We start from the raw sequence: 19,187 nt of genomic DNA, 5'->3' as shown, positions 1-19,187 counted from the left end.
CTCGCTGTCCATCAAATCCTATTGATTCCAAATTTCCTCCTAATTTCTCGATTTTATTTGCTGAATGAACAATACCACAAAGGGATATGAAACCTCAATGTTACCACCTGATCGGATCTGATTCTGATCTGACTGTTTGACTCTGACCTGATGGAAAACAGTCTGAATTTTCAATGGCTACTTATGATTGTGAAATGAGATGGCCCGCGCCGGCAGTGGTCTGGCCAGGGCGCTGTGCGACGGTCGAGTAGACCTGCCGACGTGTGCACGGTTCTTGAGTTCGGCAGACTCCATTGTACAGTTGGGAACACGCTGAAGCCAGACGTGGACGTGAGAGAATAACAATATTATCAGAGTGATTGGCATCGCCTTCAACGGCCGTACGTCGTGCGTGCTGCCAAACTGCCATCATCCCTCTTTTCATTTTTCGCAGCCCAAGAACATTAGAATTGTGTAGCTTGGTCCTGACCTACATACGACGAGGGTGTCATCGCCTCTTTGTACGGGGAATCTATCACTCTCTTTTCTCGACAATCTAGCGCAAGATCGAGATGCCACCAGCAAATGTCTTAAGCTAGCTACATGCCTGCCATGGATATATGGTTGGTTTGGTGCTGTTGATGGAAGTGACCGTGCATGATAGGGTAGGGGAATATTTTTAGCAGGATGGTGAAGTACAAGAGGAAGGAATGCTATCAAGCAGTTGATGTGCCAGTGTTGCTGATGTGGGCTACAAGGAGAGTTGGATCATGCCCAACCCTGATTATTAAACTATAGTTAACACCTATCTAGATCTCGCCATCCCAACTTCCCACTCATCGTAGAGTGTAGTAGCCTCCACTATAAGATCATCGATTGTTTGTTTGATTTGGTCCCCCTATGTTCATGGCCCCGAACTCTGTTCCACAAACTATGCATGCTGCTGTTGGATCGCAGGCTTGCTGTGCACTTGACCTGATCGTCTAACTATACCTTTACTGAGATGCGTGCATGGTGTGATCTCAGGGTAACCAATCTGTCCAACGCTATTCAGAAACAGGTCTGTTTCTGGAACCTGGTGATCTGCACTGCGCTATTATTCAGACTTGGTGCCGACACAACACAACAACATGATTCTCATCTGCCAATCAGGCGAGAAAGGCCTGACCACATTTAGGGGAGATCATTCTCGAGAATGATTCAGATTTGTTGACGCGTCAAACATCAACAAACAATGTGGAGGCTATCAGGCTAAGCAATGGCAGAAAACCAATCGTAACGTGACACCCACAAAACTTTAGCCGAATTGTCCTGCAGAATTCTGAAAGCCCCCTCTTCTTTCTCGCTACTCGCTATACAAAGGCATAATAAATTAGAGTGTTAGATCACCAGTATCATTTTATAGCTTACAGCAAATTCATCTACTAACTACCGGTTACAATGGTTCGGTGTGATGGCCAAGCACGAGCAAAACTCCGCGGTTCACAGTTCCAATCAGCTCTCCTTAACCTGAATATTTGAAAAAATTGGAGTGGACTAGACTTGTAGTAAAAGAGCAGCCAGAAGGGTGCCCAAACAAATGACTAGGCTAAGCTCCAGCCTGTTCTGGCTGACACCTGGAAAAAGAAGAAGGAATAATCACTTCCACATCTTCCGAATACCAATGCACCAGAATGGGGAGAGAAAAATGAGTGTGTCATCAGATTACCATTTTGTGCCGATGTTGCTGAAGGCCTCTCTGGGATACTAGGACCAGGACCAGGAGCAGGAGCTGTAGACAAGGTGATCAAAAGGTAAGGAGCCTAACCTAAATAAAAGCAACAAAACATGCAGGAAGCTTGTGACACGCTGCAACTGTAAAGGCATATTTAACTACTCCAGTTTCACAACTACTTGGCTCAACTGTTAGCAGCACACAACTTTATAAACCAGGTTTTTTTTTGTAGAAAGTACCAAGTAATTTAGTAATTAAAAAAGCCTATCGATAATTTATTTCAGCAGAAGGGAGATCGGATAGTACAGTAGACCTAGACAAAAGGTTTCAATTTGTAAATTCATAACTGCGTAGCACATTCTCTGTTTCTCACTAATAATTTTAACTTGTGAACATGTGGATATACTCCGGCTAATAGGAAGGCATAATCAGAACCACAGGTAGATAACATACATCTACTGCATGATGAAGCTGACGGTTTCAAAGAAGATGTCCATGGGGCCGCGATGTTGTCATTCAGATCACATGTGAAACTAATCCCAGAAGAAGGGTCAAATGATGCATCTGAAGGCATACTTGGAAGGAGGCATCCAGATTCTGTATTCAACCACAAAGCACAAATCAGCCACAATGAATAAAATTTAGTTTGTCATGCAGTTTTGCAAGTTAATGGTGCGAAATTTGTTGTAGCTAGTACTACTCTTACCCAAAAATGATACCTTATTGAAACTCCCTCCTTCCCTACTTATATGGTGCCCTAGTACTTGGAGGTTTAACTTTAACCATCAATAAGACCAATAATATATTAGCCATGCGCCATAAATGTTATACCATTGGAAACTTCTTCTGAATACACTTGCAATGGTATAATTTTTATAGCACATAACCCTCATTTCATAGGTCAAACTTGAACTTCACATTGTGTGGGCACCATATAAATTGGGACGACGGGAGTAATTAATTTGCTCATCTAGGTGGAGAGAAACTATAAATGCACATCATATAAGTATTGTTTCACCACAAAATAAGGTAGTGAAGAGTTCTATTGGTTTTTACTTAGGAATTAAAATGAGCACATTAAGACTTGAAATTCGAGTTACAAATCCATCTTCACATGGTGGCAAGTGGAGTCCTCTACACTGGTTGAGACTACTTACTATGAATCTATGATCCGTATTGACAACTGACTCACATTGCTGATTCAACAGGAAAATGTCCGCTATTAGTTTATATCTCTATGGATCGCAAACATTGCTACAAGCTGATCGTTGAAATTGCTCCCATTTTGACATCCACCTTTAGTAAAGGTCTCATGGTTTTTTTTTTTTTTGGACCAAACGCCAGGAGCTCTGGCTATTCATTTAGGAAGAAAGGAAAATGATCCAGTTTATGAGGAAAACCGGATCTCTAGGAAGAAAGGTCTCATGGTTTAACCCCTTAAGAAAATTAAGATGATTCGATATTTAGATTCCTGACTTCCTATTAATATACATACTGTTACTTTTATTCGGTACAGTGGTTGACAACACAAGCATGCTGAAACATGCAACATTAGTCAAAATTGAAAGAAATACTGCTTTAGGCAAAGATTAATCATTATTTTTCTAGGAAAACAAAACATGTACACTGGCAAAAAAATCATAAAAACTTGAAATGTTCAATTACCTTGAGATCCAACTATATGCCAAATCATTGGGGAGTTTGTCAAACACACACGTACAAAAGAAATAAAGTGCATTAGTTCAGTTGTTAAGATTACATAAGATGGAAATTAAATAGGATTCTAACACATATATCTAACTGAATGGTACTGTTTAACTTACCTTGAAGTGAAAAATCTTTCAAAGTTATTTGGCACGTGCTATAAACATCTATGCTGACATTCATCTTTTGCAATTTATTCCCAAGGGATGAGGCACAATCCAAAGCTTGCAAATTTGTGATGAAACTTTGCTTTTGCAAGTGAGATACATAACTGTCCATCTCCTCGCAACATACAGTAAAGTTCTTCACTGTACCACCACACTCCTTTGCTACCTTACTTGTGTCTGGGAAGCTTAGTGGGCAAACTTGAAGTTTGAAATGAACAAAAAAAAAGTCAGATATTTAATGAAAATAATAAATAAATAGTAAACAAAAATATAAATATATCCAGGTATTTCACATGTTTCCCAAAGCAGATTACAAAAAACTTTTTTATAAATTTGTGTCAATTCTGATGTACACCTTAGTGGGTAATGGCCCGCATATTGCAAGAACCTGTGCATATTAATAACGTGAACACTGAAGTGAAAATAACTCAGTGTCCTAATTCCAGTGATTTGTTCGGTCAAATGGAAAATTCAAATGACCCTTGTAAGAAAATTTATTTGCCTTGCTATAAAGTAAGGTATTTGTTTTGAGCAAATAAAATATGATGCTTAAAGCTAAATGTCTGTTAGTAGCCTTTTCTTACCTCTATAGCCATGAAAAGATTTGTGATATTCCACACTTAATCACGCAAACTATCTTTGTGCATCTACAGTATTATTCTTTCTAGGATAGATGTATGTAGTCATTCCAAAAGAGTAAAATGTACTGGCTGATGGCACGATAATGCGCATTTCTGCAAGTTGTTAGCTAGAACGTACCTTCATTGACATTACAGTTTGATATCTGCCTTAGCATCTTGGATGCAGGTGATGGCTCCAGCCTGCTGGATAACCATCTAAGTACAACATTCCTGCAACTGTCAACTTTGGAACCCCCAGTGTTGCTTGTCAACGCAGCGTCCTTGGAAGAGATTTTCTGGGCAGCATAGTTTATAGCGTTCTGGCATGTCTTGCTGCAGCACTCGTTGACAGGATCCACCTTCCGGCAGGCCTCGAGGAGCTTTGACGAGTCGATGACGCTCTCAAACGCATCGATGCTGCTGACGGGGCACGACCCCTCGGTGGCATTGGAGAGATGAACCGAGCAAATGCTGTGGAGATCGTCACTCGCGCCTTGGCTCATGAGCAGCTGCTGAACATCAGACAGACAGTAGTTGGCAGCAGCGGGATCCAACGCAAGGGTGCCCGTCTGCTTGCTGGACTGTCCTATCAGGATGGTGAGAGTGGCCTGGAGCTGGGGGCAGCAAATGACATTGGCAAGGAACGGAGCGAACAGGGCAAAGCAATCGACGGCCGTGGTGGTCATCAGACTATCGATGGCGGTGAAGTTCAGCGAGCATTTGCCTACATTGAGGGAAAGAATTTTGAGGCTCACACCTTAACCTGACACTGACAGGCTAGAAACGATCTTGCATTTGCTGAACCCGTATTAGTTGAATTTGATGTACACAATGCATCGATCTAGCATTGCTTCCCATAAAAATGCAGAGGAAGTTCAGACCTGACAGCTTGGGCGTGGTGTTGTTGTAGAACGGCGCGAGAGGGGCAGGCGCTAGGAAGGGGACGAAGGGCTGGGGAGAGCCTGTCGGTGAGAGCTCTGGCATGAGGCCGCCGCTGTCGTCGTCTTCCTCTGCGTGGTCGACCCGGTGGAGCACCGGTCCACTATGAGCAAATGCGCGGCCGGAATTCCCCGGCAGCCCATGTAAACCTGCACATTGGAAAATTGGGACCGCAAATCAGGCGCTTCTTTCTCTCCTTGCAACCAGAATTTCCACTAATCCGACCTCCACCCAGCACAGAGAATGCATAGAAGCTAGGTAGAACTAAGCAGTTCGTGGTCCGGCGGTTGGGTACACTGAATTATAACTTGCAAGAAAGTGAAGCATTAGAAGCTAGCTAGGCAGCGGATCAGCAAGGGATACTCACAGAGGCTGGAGAGGAGAGCGGCTGCCGCGAGGAGCCGGCCGGCAGGCCCCATCCGGCGGCGGCAGGGGACAGCGGGCCGGGGCGGAGGCGGCTGCTGCAACGACGAGGTGGGAAAGGACGAACAGAGGAGACTGAGAGAGAAGCGCTGCTTGAGAAGAAAGGGAAGTGGAGAAAGTGGACAGCTAGGGAAGCGCCGCTAATTGCCAAATGCACACGGCATAAGACTAGACTGGACAGTGTTTTCTTGTTTCAACAATATAAAGACAGATTTAATGTTAAGCTATGCAGAAAAATGAAACATGTGGTACTCCATAAAATATGTAGTCCATAAAGTGATACATATTACTTGTACACTAATTCTCAGTGTGTATTAGGTGCACTATGGTAATAAAATGTCAACTTTGCCATAGGTCAACACTTGCTTAAGTCAACAAGTGGTGTGTTTCTAGTTTATTCCTTAAGCGACAAGTTGAGTATACTTAACTAGATTTAAAGGAAGGCGGTGGGAGCACATGCTCTGGATGAAAAAATAAACCTTCAACGTTTAGCAAAATTCAACAATGTGTGTTTTACGTGCCCAAGAATTAAGATAATTAAAGAAAATACATAGCTTATGTCCTATTAAAAAATATTGTAAAAAGAAATCTTGGAGCACCAATTTTTTTTGCACAAGTCTAAAATAAAAAAATTCTCGAGGAATTTATGTGTATATAGGGTGTGTAAACTGGTATGATAATTTCAACGCCGAATCCAGCTTAGGATCCATTTAAAGAATTCGTATCCGATTTTAAATAAACTGGTGGATAGAGATATTTGATTCCAAAGTCGCTCAAGATATGGTGTATGATACAATATAGCAAATAGCATGCATATACGAGCTATCCAAATACAATAGCATTATCCAAATGTGTTGAATCGGATTATCCAAATTTTGAGTTCACTTGGCAAGTATGTCTAGCTCTGAATTCTAGCACCGAGTGATTGATGGTTCAAAATGAAATTTAATACCTATACCACTTCGTCGGTGTTTGAGTTTTTACTCTAAATCATGTCTCTATTTTCTTAAGTGATTGACTCTTGTTTCTGGTCCGAGTCCCCATCGTTGTAATTTGGAATCACAATCCAATATATCCACATTTGAATCATCAACTTGTCATTATCTGCTATGAATCCGAGGGAAAAAATGTGATAAAGGATGGTCTACAAGCAAAATCCGATGCGACCAGTTTGATGGGTTTTGGCATATATAGTTAGCTTGGGCATTACATTGTTTGATGGCTATTGCTAGATCTATCATACTTGCGAGTGATTTGACCAAAATGAGAGCTTTTGGGGTACATGTCTTGGAGTAGACGTGAGGAAATACGAGTTTGGGGGTGCTGGGAATTGAATGTGAGTATCAATGCCCTTCAATACGCCTTGCCACCATGTTCCCTTCTGACTGACGCGTGGGACCACTGCAAGCGCAATGAATTCCTGCAGTCGCCAATTCGCCCCACCCGCTGGTCCGTTTTAGATCCTGCTCACAGTTACTTCGTCTCCCTGACAGGTGGGACCCACGCCCTCCTTACCCGGCGGCACCAATGTGGATGATGCTTCACGAAGGAGAGCCAGCAGACAAGGATCGCCATGGAAGTCAGCGATGGCTGCCGATTAGTGGACGCACTCACTTTAGTGCCTTCAGATTGGACAACGGCATCTCGTCTGGGTGATCCAAACAGTTCGTTTTGTTTCGTTTGAGTCGGTCTGCGGAAAATTTTAGGTGGCGGTCTGATCTATTAGGTCAGTGTGTCTATTGGCTCACCTATTCTATCCAGTGTTGTGGTAATTTTATACAAAAAAAAGTTAAATTGCATACATATTTGGAGATACAATAAACTACATGAGAAAGTAATAAAAACATAGTAGAAGACTCCATCTTCATTGAAGTTGGGTACTTCGTCCTCTTCATGTACAACGGCCACATCATGCTCACGGTCAAGGTCTTCGATGTCATGCTCCATCTTCTTCGCAGACTGGCGGCTATCCCACATAGTCTTCGGCAAAACATTGATGGAGACTAGCGGCTATCCCAGAAGTCAGCGATGCGGCCAGAGCAGGAGCGCAGGTGTCAGGAGCGCAGGTGTCGGGTGACGTGGGCAACTTTGGAGTCAGCCTACTTCCATCGATGGCTAGAGGAAAAAAGCCGTTGGATCGCTGCCATGCGAGCCTCGGTCCACGTGGGCGGACACGAGAGAACACATGCGCTATCCGCAGACGCATCAGCTCCCTAAATTTGGTGGACAGATGGATCACGCCGGACGGGGCGGCCCGTTTGGATCGCCCTGCTGGAACGTGCGCGGCGCACAGACCGATTCAATCGCAAGAGGACTATTTGAATCGCTCGTGGACATGCTCTAAAGCATGAAAACATGCGTGAGTAAAATTTAAGAGGAGAATGTAGGTACGTATACTCTCTAAGTTTTATTTCTCTGCTAGAGCGTTCACTCCAAGTGCTAGATCTTGGGCGGCTGTTCTCATCCCCCCGCCCCCTCCTCTCTCACATTGCTACAGTACCTGAGGGAGGATTTCTCCTCGTCGGGCCAAACCAAAGCTGACCTCGCCGGTGATGCCGACCGAGGGAGGCGGAGGGGAGGCGCCGGCTTCCACTCTGTAGATATTAGGTTTAAGTTTTGGCAAGTTGCCAGTAGTTGGTTTAGTTTAGGTGCAGCTCCAGATTGGTTCAGCGAGATCTGGAGGCTAGGGTTCTTCCTCGCCTTGCCTCAGCTCCCCTGGCCGGAGTTGGGAACGGTGGCGTAGACCACTGCACAGTTGAACAATATCGTTGGGAGTCTTCTCTTGCAGGTACAGTTTGGTTTTGTTGTGTTCCCCTCTCTGGCCAGCCGAGGTGGCGGGAGGATCTGGGCTCGCACAGCAGCGGCTGTTCTGGCGACGGCGTACCGAGCCGCAACACCCTCTCCGGCCGGCCATGGTGGCGATGGGAGGTGGTGCTGCGGTTTTAGCACGTCCAAACCAGCAAGGTGCGGGCTGTTCCGACTTCTGGTTTGTTGTATCCCTCGTCTCTTCTTTCTCTAGACGGTCGAGGTGGCGAGGGGAGACAAGTGGGGAGGAGATGCAGGAATCGGAGCTCCAACGGGCACTGGGTTACCATGAAGCTCAATCTGCGGTGGATCCCAAGCGTCGGTGACTTCAGCCGCCGCTATCTTTGGCCAAGGGGGCCTCGCTGTACCTCGGGAGTTTCTACTCCGGGGTCCGGGGAGAATCAACTTCCTTCAGGCCTTAGTGTTGTGGGGGAAGATCTACAATCTCAGCACGGTGGTCCATCCTGGCGTTGAACCAAGTGGCGTAGTCAACTTCCTTCAGGCCCGAGATTCAACCAACGATGCGGTGGAGAAGAAGGACTTGATTGCTTTTTTCTTATTCTTTCTGAGGTCCTTCTTGTAATTTTCCTGGACTCTTGTGCTACTACTACTCAAGCCAAGGTCCTATATGTAATTATGCCCACCGTTTAATGGAGCTTCTCGGCCCTTTGGGGCCTTACCTGTTCAAAAAAAAAATAGAGCGTTCACTCCGCGACCTCAACTTCCATGACGTTAACTCCCCCGCCCAAGCGAAGATATTGGTGCCTCCACCACGCCTTGTCTTGTCGCCAATGAGAAGAGGCAGCCCCACCGCTAGCGCCAGCTCGCCATTGCCACGGTAGACGAGCGCGCCATGGCAGTGTGGCACGAGAACTTCCCTCAGGACATCATCAACGAGAACAAGTTCTTCAATCAGCAGCATACGGAGCGTAAGGCGGCTAGGCAAGCTAAGCGAGCGCGCAAGGCGTTCATCTTATAGCAAATGGAAGGCCCGACCACTATCGACGAGGCGGATTTATTCTCGTCCACCGCGTCAAGTTCATCGGACTCCGACAATGAGTTCGACGACTAGATGTTTTTTAATTTATATTATTGTATTTTCCTTTTTTTAGTTTAGCTCATTGCATTTGTATCCGTCTAATCTACGTCTCAATGAAATTTGCACCAAAATCTGTTGTCTGCGCTAATTTTGCGGGTCTGATAAAGAACATCTATTTGCGCGCTAAAATATAGAGCTCCTCGTAATACAGTCACATGTCAGACGAGCAAAAAACACAAAACAAACGCTAGTAAAATTATTTTAGCGCGCGCCTCGTGTTTTAGACTTGTTTTAGAAGCATGTTAGAGATGCTCTAGGAGCATCTCCAGCAGCTGTACACTACCATTGCGTTAAAATAATAATATATAGCGTCGGACATGTTTTTCGTTCCCGCAGATGCTGCAAATAGGTCTCGTTGTAAATATTTTAATGTACGCAGCAGTTTGCGTTACCAAAGCGGTATATCTGGTGCGCTGGCACGCTGTAAGCTGGCAACGTGATCCTTTCCACCGCCCTAAGAAAAACAACTCTGAAATGTCTCTCCGCGCTTCAACGACGAGGAGGTCCGCCGGTCTTCCGCGCTGCGAGCTCCATCGGCTGCGCACACACAATCATAGAGTTGTGAAATTTAGTTAAATTTTCAGATTTATTTATGGCTGTTTGATCTTGTTTGTTGTATATGTTGAAGAAACTTGTTTGTGGAGCTCTATTTTACAGCCTCCAGTGAAGAGTTATTTTTTACTTTAGTTGCGCTGCAAAATAGAACCTCTGCCATCTGGTGAAGCTCGCGTTGACGGGCGCACGCTGTATCCGAATCCATGCTGCAAACGATTTTTATAGCGCCATATTTTAGACATCTGTTGGTGTGGAAGATGCTCTAAGAATTACGAAACGGAGTGAATGCACAGGAATACACAGTTTAACTGTTAACCTGATGGGTGCATATCCATCCCGGTGGACCGGTTCCACCACCAGCTAGCTGCGTGCACCCCTAAACCCAACCTAACCCCTGTTTCTGATCGTGCTCTGGTTTGCTCCCCCCTCCGCCTCCGGCCCGCCTGCGGCGGCCTGCTCCTCGCCGTCGCGTCGAGCGGAACGGATTCGATTCCTAGGGTTGATACTCCCCTCCTCCCAACTATGGCGCCTCCGCCTCCGCAGGACTGGGCCAACGCGCCGCCCTACCTCTACCGCGGGGCGCAGCAGCAGCAGGCGGCGCCGGCCGCGGAGGACGAAAGCGACGCCAAGCCCGGAGGAGACAACCGGAGTTCACTGCGGATCGGGAGACTTCTCGAATGGATGGACGAGGACTACCTGCGCAGCTGCTTCACCTCCTCGCCCGAGGTGACACGCCCCCTCTTCCTAATCACCTGCTCATCTAGTATTTGACTATCTCATAGAGTATGTGTGCCCGTACTATATATACTATGTGTTGCCCAATTAATTCTTCTTAATTAATACTAGAGTTTACGTTTTTCTCTGCTTGCACCATTAAATTGCAACTTTGATGCTCACTAGATTGCTTGGCACCGCATAGTGTCTATGTGGGGGTGCAGGGATATGGTCTCAGTCTCACATTTTTTGGAAAAAAAGATGGAGGATATAATCCCCACTTCCTTCAATTTTCTCCTTATGTGTGACACTCTGGTGTCTACTAAATATGAAATGTACATTTCTAATGACAGCTCCTCACTTGCCAATGTTCTCCCTTTACTGATCGAACACCCCGAGAAATATTCTATTATTCATTTCTAATGCGATTCATCTCAACCTTTTCATGTTCTTTTCGCTGTTACCTCAATAATTATGTTCAATGCAGCTCGTGTCAGTAGTGATCAAGCGGAACAAGGAGACTGGACAATCGGAGGGTTTTGGTTTTCTCAACTTTGCCGACCATGAAGCCGCTGATCTAGTCCTCCAGAGCTACCATGGCCAGAAGATGCCTAATACTGACAGAGATTTCGCACTCAACTGGGCTTGGACTACTCCTGGGAAGCATGCTGACCATGTTTGTGCCATATACGCTGGGGATTTGAGCCTCGATGTCAAAGACTTCATGTTGTACCATTTGTTCAAGAGTCGCTATCCATCAGTTAAGAGTGCAAAAGTTGCATGGGATGATATTGCTGGTTGCTCAAAAGGCTATGGATTTGTTATGTTTGGAGATGTCAGTGAATGCAGACAAGCAATGAGTGAAATGAACGGGGCATACTGTTCTACTAAGCCTATGCGTGTCAGTCCTGCTACCAACAAGGACGGTATGTCCACCAACAAAATGGTTCATAATTCAAGTTTTCTAGCTGCCATGCAATGTGATAGTATACAAGCAATGCAACATGATGAAAACTAGCATTTCTCCATGACGTGAATTAGTTTTGTTACCTTCCATTTTATGATGTAAGTGGAGCCAGTTCGCTAATTAACATGCTTATTATCCTGGAGCAGGCTGCCATGCTATCATAATATGGCACTTTGTCTTGTTTAGATTGTAGCCTTCCCTTGTCCAGTCCTTTTATTATGCTCTCCTTTTTTCCAGGACTTCTGGTCTACCCATTTTTTATGTATTGCTAAGTGCCAGTTCACATATTCACATGACACTGGTGCATTGTCATTCGTGATGAACTCTTTGATGCATATTGAGTTGCATGATACACAAATTGTTTCGCTTGCAAGAGAACTGATTTAGATGCACAAGGCCGGAATCTGCTGCAAAAACCTAATGTGGTCTACCGTAAGAACATTATTAAATATCTTAAATCTGGTTTCAGTTCTTTATTTTTGAAACTCCATGCTCTAGCAGTAAATATATATTGATGTGAACTAGCTAGTGCTGGGTATACATCCTACAACGTTGCCAGATTGTAGTGCATTAACCCATGACTAGTGGTGGGTTAATTCTCATGTACTGAATACTGATGGATCAGAAATTCATAATAAAGCTAGCATTATCATATCAGTTATGCCATACAATTCCTAGCAATGCCAGCATCAATAGTTTCTAACTTCATGTCTCATTTTGCAGATTTCCGTACACAAGAGGCTGATTCTGATTGCAATTCACACAATACGAGAGTAAGTACATGGTTGTACCCTATAAAAGTATTCACATGTATGGGCGTTTAATCTTAGGATGTATTCATGGCTTGCAGCTATTTGTTGCTCGTCTTGATCTAAGTGTGACCAATGAGGATCTAAAGGAAGCCTTTAGTCCTTATGGAGAGATTACTGATGTAAAGGTAATAGCGGGAAAGAAGTATGGCTTCGTCACATATTTGAGCAGGTACTGTTTGTCATCACTATGTTTTGTTCAGTATATTGTTGTGGTTGCCAACTAGCCGATCAATGGCATGACAAGTGTCTCTTATCCCAGCCATATTTAGGTAGGTGTGTGTGCAACAATATAGAACTGCAGATGCAGCATGCCAATCTTTATTGGTCTGCCATAGCCTCCCTAATATACCCCATTTATTGACACAAATATACTGAATGACTTCTATACCTGTGCAGGGCATCAGCTGAGGAGGCTATGAGAATTCTGAATGGAAGCAAGCTGGGAGATAAAAACATAAGGGTTAGCTGGGGTCATTGTGTTGCTAACCAGCAGGTAGCTTTTGCCTCTTCTTTGTCTTCTGTTTTCTAGTTTTTCTGTCCAGATTGTTGCGAGTTTTATTCGCTGACATGCATACTCTTCTATCACAAATATGAGCAGGATCAATGGAATGGTGAGTACCATGGACAACCTCAAGACTCTGGTCCTGTCATTGGCTGGTGTAATAAGGATCCTAACATGTACAGTTTCCACCACGGATATGCACATTACCAACAGCAGCAACCACAGCAGACCATGGTACAGGTAGGCATTTTTCATGAGGACCAGAGGCAGCCATTATTTTTCTTTCCCATTCTAGTTTTGTTTCTGTAAATACCCAGCTCCAATAAGTGAGGTCTTCCCTTCTGCAGTGAGAACACCAGCGGCGGGAATGTCAGTCCAGGTGCGGCGGAATTCTTGTGAGAAACTCAAGAGGACGTTTCTTGGAAGTAAACCGTCTGTGTTGCCATGTTTCATTCGTTGCACGTCGCAACTGTGCACCACACACAAGTTTGTTCAGAATGCCCAGAATGATAGTTTTGGTTAGTAGATTTTTCTCTTTGCGCAATGATTACAACCATTCCAAGCAGGCTCTTAGGGTTGTGCACCTGTCACACGAGTTCCTTGAGATGCATGGACGATGGTTTGGGGGAAAACACATTTCAGTCATTTTACAGTTTTGACGCGAAAACAAAGGTAACCCATTTTAACTTGTTCAGAAGGATCCAGAGTTCATGACTAGGAAGCCTCCGAACTTGTAAACCGGAGGTTGTACAAATGCACTCTTAACACTTTTTGAGCTTACATTTGGGTAAATATTTAGGCTGTGATGTGTTCACTAAACCGCTCGGCACAGTGCTATGATTTAGGACCACTGCTTGCACTGCTGAAGCTGATGGTGGTTTGAGATGATGATACCAGTGATATGATTTGGAGTATGTGTGGATGTCGGCGTCATCTTTGATGGCCGCTCACACCCATGTTATGCCCAGCACGCGCGTCAAAGAAGGCCGTGGCCATGCTTAGAGGGACAGCCCAAAGTTTCCGCAGGCATGGGAGAGCAAAGTTTTGCATCGAAAGTCTCCACCCGTTGCGCTTGTGGAGAAGCGCGAGATGCAGCTTAGCTCCCCTGCCCCAGTCCTCTCGCTCAGTCACCGTTCCACTGCAACGTTACGTTTTTATTTAACATCCCATCAACTGCCTCCTACATGCATCGCCTCCTCCTCTGATGTTGTTGGCGAGCAAGATCCCCTCCCTGAGGGTTGCGTCAAGCGCCCGCCCCGTGCAGGACTACGAAGCACAAACCTGCGAAGCTCGGTGGCACCGATTGACTTGGCCGAGGTGCCCGCTGTCAATTGCCCCTCGCCGTCCGCAAGCATGTGGCCACGCGCACCGACGAGGGTGGGGGGGGGATTTGTGAGGCTGCAGATGGGTAGATTCGGTCGTCCGCCAGACATCAATCCTTGCCGTTGGACGGAGATCAATGCACGACGATAGGTGGCAGCCGGGAGATAACTCATCTATCGGGGTTTGACCCAGTGCAGAGACATGCAACCGCTTCCCTCCTTAGCCCCCCCCCCCCCCGTCCCCGTGCCCGCCCTCCTTCGTTGCTTGTATGGCGCGCCCCCAGAGCCCGTTGCTCCGGCACCGCACATGCCTTCACCTTCTACTCCAGCGTGGCCAACAACTCCTACTCCAGCGTCGGTGACACCTCCACCAGTGGTTCCCCCTCCCGCTATGAATACTCTAATCCCATACCTGATTTGGGCGGTTACGGTTTTTCATGGGGTTCGTAGATCCGTTTAATTTCGCGCTAATACATCGATTCAAGCGTAGATCTGTAGGATTTTACGTAGATCCGGTAGGCTGATCACCGGCATTGACATGCACGACTGCATGCGATGGGTCGCTCTCCGTGCATAGTTGTGGCGCGGTGATCACCAACATTGCTGTGTACGAGCATGCGAATGAGCGGTGGGCGCATACATTAGAGGCGTGGTGATAACCACGCCACCACGCCACACCGCTCATTCACATGCCCATGCATGGCAATGCCAGTGATCACTGCGTCATGAACGTGCGCGCAAAATGCACGACCTTGCCAGTATTCACCATGCCTCGGAACCATATCCGCCATGTCTTGACATATGTGAGTTTTAAAATTGAATAGGGCTAGGACGCGACCGTGTAGACCTATGTCCCTCCTTCCTCGGAGCAGGGGACAACATCCTGGTGAACTTGTATTGCGAGCAAAGGGCCGATACGCCATCTAGCGGCACGGGGAGGCGATGACGAGCTTGGGGCACAAAGCACGCTCGGGTGTCACACCCAAGGTGTCACAAGTCTTAGGTGAATTGACTGCAAGAATTAAAATGGAAAGTGGTGAGTGTAAATGATAGGATTTTGGAATATTGATAATGCAATAAAGTAAAGTGCATAAAAGTAAACAGCTAATAAGAAATAAACGGGTTTCTGCAGGTGGAAAGATAGGCGCGGGGTGATTCGGTTCATGACGATACTGAATGTGCCTGGTGGAATAAATGTGATAACTGAATATGAATCTTCTTATTTATATCTGAGAAGGCAAGCAACCCATAAGTGAGAAAGACTCCTCTTGGTAGATTTCATCTTCCTCCAATAATCCTTCTGCCTATTACCAAAGTCATGGCCAGCACATCTATTAAGGTGGTTAGAACGGAGTAAAGCTTTAAGATCGGTGGTTCCTTGTGATTCCTCGGGTATTGCTAATTTGCTAGATCCTCTTTGATATCGGCCGTGTCACTCGGGGGTCGCCGATTCACTAGCAAACAAGTTCCTGTTTAAGAGTTCTTGAGATCATGCTATCTGAGTCCTTAAATTAGATAACAACATTAGGTGCACATAAACATTCATACTCATATATATATATATAATAATCATAAACATAAATTCACAAATAGATGGAATAAAATTGGCACATCACATCTCACCAATCCCCTACATCTCCCACACCAATGGGATCTACTCACACATGTGAGGAGAATAACATAATGCTATCATATCAAAGTAAATGGAATTCATCTTGATATTACCGTAGCAAGCCACAATAGGTGGAGATCAAATCAAATACAGACCAAGATGAAATAGAGGTTTCAATCCCTATCTTACAAGTATGAATCTCTCTCTCTCTCTCTCTCTCTCTCTCTCTCTCTCTCTCGGTACAAGTGGCACAATAGGTGAAGATCAAATCAAATACAAACCAAGATGAAATAGAGGTTTCAATCCCTAATCTTACAAGTATGAATCTCTCTCTCTCTCTCTCTCTCTCAGTAGATGTGGGGTGTAGTGGATGAGGTGATGATCTCGATGAGATTGATCTTCGCTGGAGTCAAGGATGGTCTTCTCCTTCTTCAGATCCGATCTCCTATGTTCTGGTGCGAATGAGGGCTGTTGTGTTATGTTTTTCGTCGTGTTGCCTTCACAGAAAGGGTTTGGTTTGATAAGACGAAAGCGGCGCAAGCCAGTACGGGTGGGTGGTACGGTCACCTCCGCCCGTACCGATGCCCGTTAAAGCCCCTGGGTCGCCATGATGGATTTGGCCACAAAAGAAAATATCTTTATTTCGTTGTAATTAGCCCATAAATATCCTCAGATCCTCCAGATATGATGGTTTCCTGAAACACATAATTTAAAAACAAGGTTTCGCCTGGATTGCGATATTAGCGTTAGTTGACACACAAAATCCAATGGAAACCCAATGAAACCAATAGATAAGCGATGGAAAATCTGTAGTAAAAATCATCGAAATTGGAGCTATCAATGAACTTCATGAGAGGCTAGAAGAAGTTCGCCGAGAAGACAATGTTGCATGAAAAAGGCATCGATGTCTTTAAGCTGTTGATTGATGGATTCAATAGGACGCTCATGAGAGGGTTAATGTTGTTCATGGCCTGCAAACGACATGGCATGACTATGTAAGTATGGTTGTTTCGGTGGTTGTTTAGTTTGATGGGTTGTTGTTTGAACCTTTTTTTTGTGCGTCAGAGGAGTGTTCCCCGCGTAAATTGCATTTAGGGTGCATTGGATGCACATGTGCTCAACTTCAGTACCTATGCAGTTGTGCGACTATGGCTGTGCAATGGGGTTGTGATATCTTTGTGTTGTGGTTGTGCTATGCTTGTGGTATGTTAAGATCACCATTTTTGTGGTGAGCATATCTCATTGTCAACATCCATTTGGCAACTTTGTTGGCAAACAAACATCACTTGTTTTTGTTACCAAATGAATGAAACAATATGTCTTTTGTACCGTTCCGTGTGACTATACACCTTAGGAACATGCGTCTAGGAGTTCCAAAAAAGGCCTAGACAACCAATCACGGACGTAAGATATTAAGTGAAATTCCGCCAATATCCAGCCCGTCGCGTTGATTCGCTGCCTAGCTTGGTAGCCATGAATACACTGTTGTTATCATGTGTGTGTGTGTTTATCCCGAGGCAAAAAAATTCACCCGTTCCATCAAGAACATGTATTTGGGAGCATGTTAACTGTGTCAAAGTCTTAAAAGGCGAGCACTTTAAAACAAAGGAAAAATTCCCTCCAGTTTACAAATAGGCGGCCTTTTGGACATAAGCCTGCAGCGTGGTGTCGTTGAAGATGGTTTTACCTTCTAATGGTAAGCTTACTTATATCATCTCTAATACTCAAATATGTAAAATAGGCCTAGTTCCCCAAAAAAACTGATTTATAGGGTATTTTGGGGAAAAAAAGTGTCTCCAACAGGTATCCTATACCTGGTTGGTGGTACAAAAAAACTGAGGCAGCTTCGACGCAACACCGCGTGGCTGCCGCAAAATCCCAACCAAGCACAAAGTTGGTGTTGACGACGCCAGAAAATGTTCTAGCAGTTGCAGTGGAAGTACGCATCAACCACTATGATGTACGTAGCCCTTCAATTCTCCAGCAACGATGCCAGAAAATGTTCTTGATGACAACAACTCTGTGTGCACCAACTCGTTGGGACTCCAAGTGGAGAGTGTTGTAGTAAACCTCTTTTCCCCACAAGGGTGATTCGAGGGTTTATATCGAACACTCGAGGAATTGGTAAGGGGTTATTTCTTATTCTTCTTCCTCTTCTAGCAACCTGCAAAGCAATTTTTTGCCTTGTGTCCCCAACTTCACCGTGTGGTTGTCAAGCACAAGGTTTCGTATTAGTAATATGAAATATAAGTATAAAAAAAATAAAGTAAAGCAAGCAAACTAAGAAAGCAAGATAAAGGCAATAAAAAGATGGTTATTTTTGGGTTTTATGTGCTTGCAAGTGAGAAAAGTATTTTTGTATTTTAAAAATAATAAATGGCAAAAAAAATAAAGTGTGATAGTTGTATTGGAAATGTGTTTTAATGGTTTAAAATGGACCGGGGTTTATGGGTTCACCTGTCTACTTTCTTTTTAGGTTGTAGTGGACACAAACAATTTATCAAAGACATAATATTGATGGAACTTAAACATGTGTTTGATAAATATTCATATGGGCATCATGTCCTAACGTAGACATGATGCAGCACATCTCTCTTATACTCCTCAAGAAATGGAAAACTCCAAGAAATCTTGAATTAAGAATCAACAGAGTATAGCCTTGCGTAATTTGACATAATGTTTGAATCACAAATATGCTACCTTTACCAAACAGGATTATCAAGCTGTCACATGATAATTATAGCACATGAATTCACTTTATCCCTAGTAAGGCAACAAAAGAAAGGTAAATACCACAATGGATCTTGAATTTGTTGTCACTATTCAATCACTCCAACATGCTACTCCATCTAATACACACTTCTCCCCACACATTCTCTTGCATACAAGTTGGATCAGAACAAATACTTAATAGCAAAGTACATGATATGCCTCTATTAATACATCTTACACATAATAGGTTTCAATCTCATATATAAAATCATAGAATAAAGATCCACCACATACGAATTAAATATATGACTTTAATTATGTTGGGCAGCTCATATGGTACTAGATCTATGAAGGATAAGAGAGAAATAGATCAAGCTACTACCACAAACCCATAGTCCAGAAGTGGACTACTCCCTCTTCATCATGGTGATGATGTGGAGACGTTGGAGAAGGCAGAGATCCCTCCGGCGGCGGCTCCAGCGGAGTTTCCCCCTCCAATCTTCGCTGGTTTTGGCTCTATTTTGGTGTTTCGGTGTTTCTG

The 19,187-nt window shown here is 44.5% G+C and overlaps 2 protein-coding genes across 2 annotated transcripts; one reads left to right on the top strand and one right to left on the bottom strand.

The window, feature by feature from the left end:
* Positions 1 to 1,296: 1,296 nt before the first annotated feature.
* Positions 1,297 to 5,578, bottom strand: LOC124678003 (uncharacterized GPI-anchored protein At1g61900). Its single transcript, XM_047213938.1, has 8 exons — positions 5,491 to 5,578; positions 5,066 to 5,272; positions 4,324 to 4,908; positions 3,517 to 3,762; positions 3,359 to 3,370; positions 2,147 to 2,290; positions 1,688 to 1,750; positions 1,297 to 1,595 (listed from the first exon to the last, which is right to left on the bottom strand). The coding sequence occupies exons 1-8, from the start codon at positions 5,540 to 5,542 to the stop codon at positions 1,516 to 1,518; spliced, it is 1,389 nt and encodes a 462-aa protein (XP_047069894.1). The 5' UTR covers positions 5,543 to 5,578; the 3' UTR covers positions 1,297 to 1,515.
* A 4,949-nt stretch (positions 5,579 to 10,527) lies between these two features.
* On the top strand, positions 10,528 to 13,814 carry LOC124672299 (polyadenylate-binding protein RBP45-like). The gene is made up of 7 exons (XM_047208550.1): positions 10,528 to 10,731; positions 11,207 to 11,645; positions 12,410 to 12,459; positions 12,537 to 12,667; positions 12,895 to 12,991; positions 13,097 to 13,240; positions 13,348 to 13,814. Exons 1-7 carry the CDS (start codon positions 10,528 to 10,530, stop codon positions 13,348 to 13,350), a joined length of 1,068 nt encoding a protein of 355 aa, XP_047064506.1. The 3' UTR covers positions 13,351 to 13,814.
* The last annotated feature ends 5,373 nt before the right edge of the window (positions 13,815 to 19,187 follow it).

The sequence above is a fragment of the Lolium rigidum genome, chromosome 7, assembly GCF_022539505.1.
Source record: "Lolium rigidum isolate FL_2022 chromosome 7, APGP_CSIRO_Lrig_0.1, whole genome shotgun sequence".
In the NCBI taxonomy this organism is placed as follows: Eukaryota; Viridiplantae; Streptophyta; class Magnoliopsida; order Poales; family Poaceae; genus Lolium; species Lolium rigidum.
The sequence above is the reverse complement of the archived record's forward strand: the minus strand, read 5'-3'. Positions and strand labels throughout refer to the sequence as shown.

Excerpts from the sequence above, each read along its gene's own strand:
- LOC124678003 (XM_047213938.1), bottom strand. The coding sequence starts at position 5,542 with ATGGGGCCTGCCGGCCGGCTCCTCGCGGCAGCCGCTCTCCTCTCCAGC. Across the intron at positions 1,751-2,146 it reads AGCTTCATCATGCAGTAGAT|CTCCTGCTCCTGGTCCTGGT; the intron begins GTATGTTATCTA and ends CCTTGTCTACAG. Across the intron at positions 1,596-1,687 it reads AGCAACATCGGCACAAAATG|GTGTCAGCCAGAACAGGCTG; the intron begins GTAATCTGATGA and ends TTCTTTTTCCAG.
- LOC124672299 (XM_047208550.1), top strand. The coding sequence starts at position 10,528 with ATGGCGCCTCCGCCTCCGCAGGACTGGGCCAACGCGCCGCCCTACCTC. Across the intron at positions 12,460-12,536 it reads GCAATTCACACAATACGAGA|CTATTTGTTGCTCGTCTTGA; the intron begins GTAAGTACATGG and ends CATGGCTTGCAG. Across the intron at positions 12,668-12,894 it reads TTCGTCACATATTTGAGCAG|GGCATCAGCTGAGGAGGCTA; the intron begins GTACTGTTTGTC and ends ATACCTGTGCAG.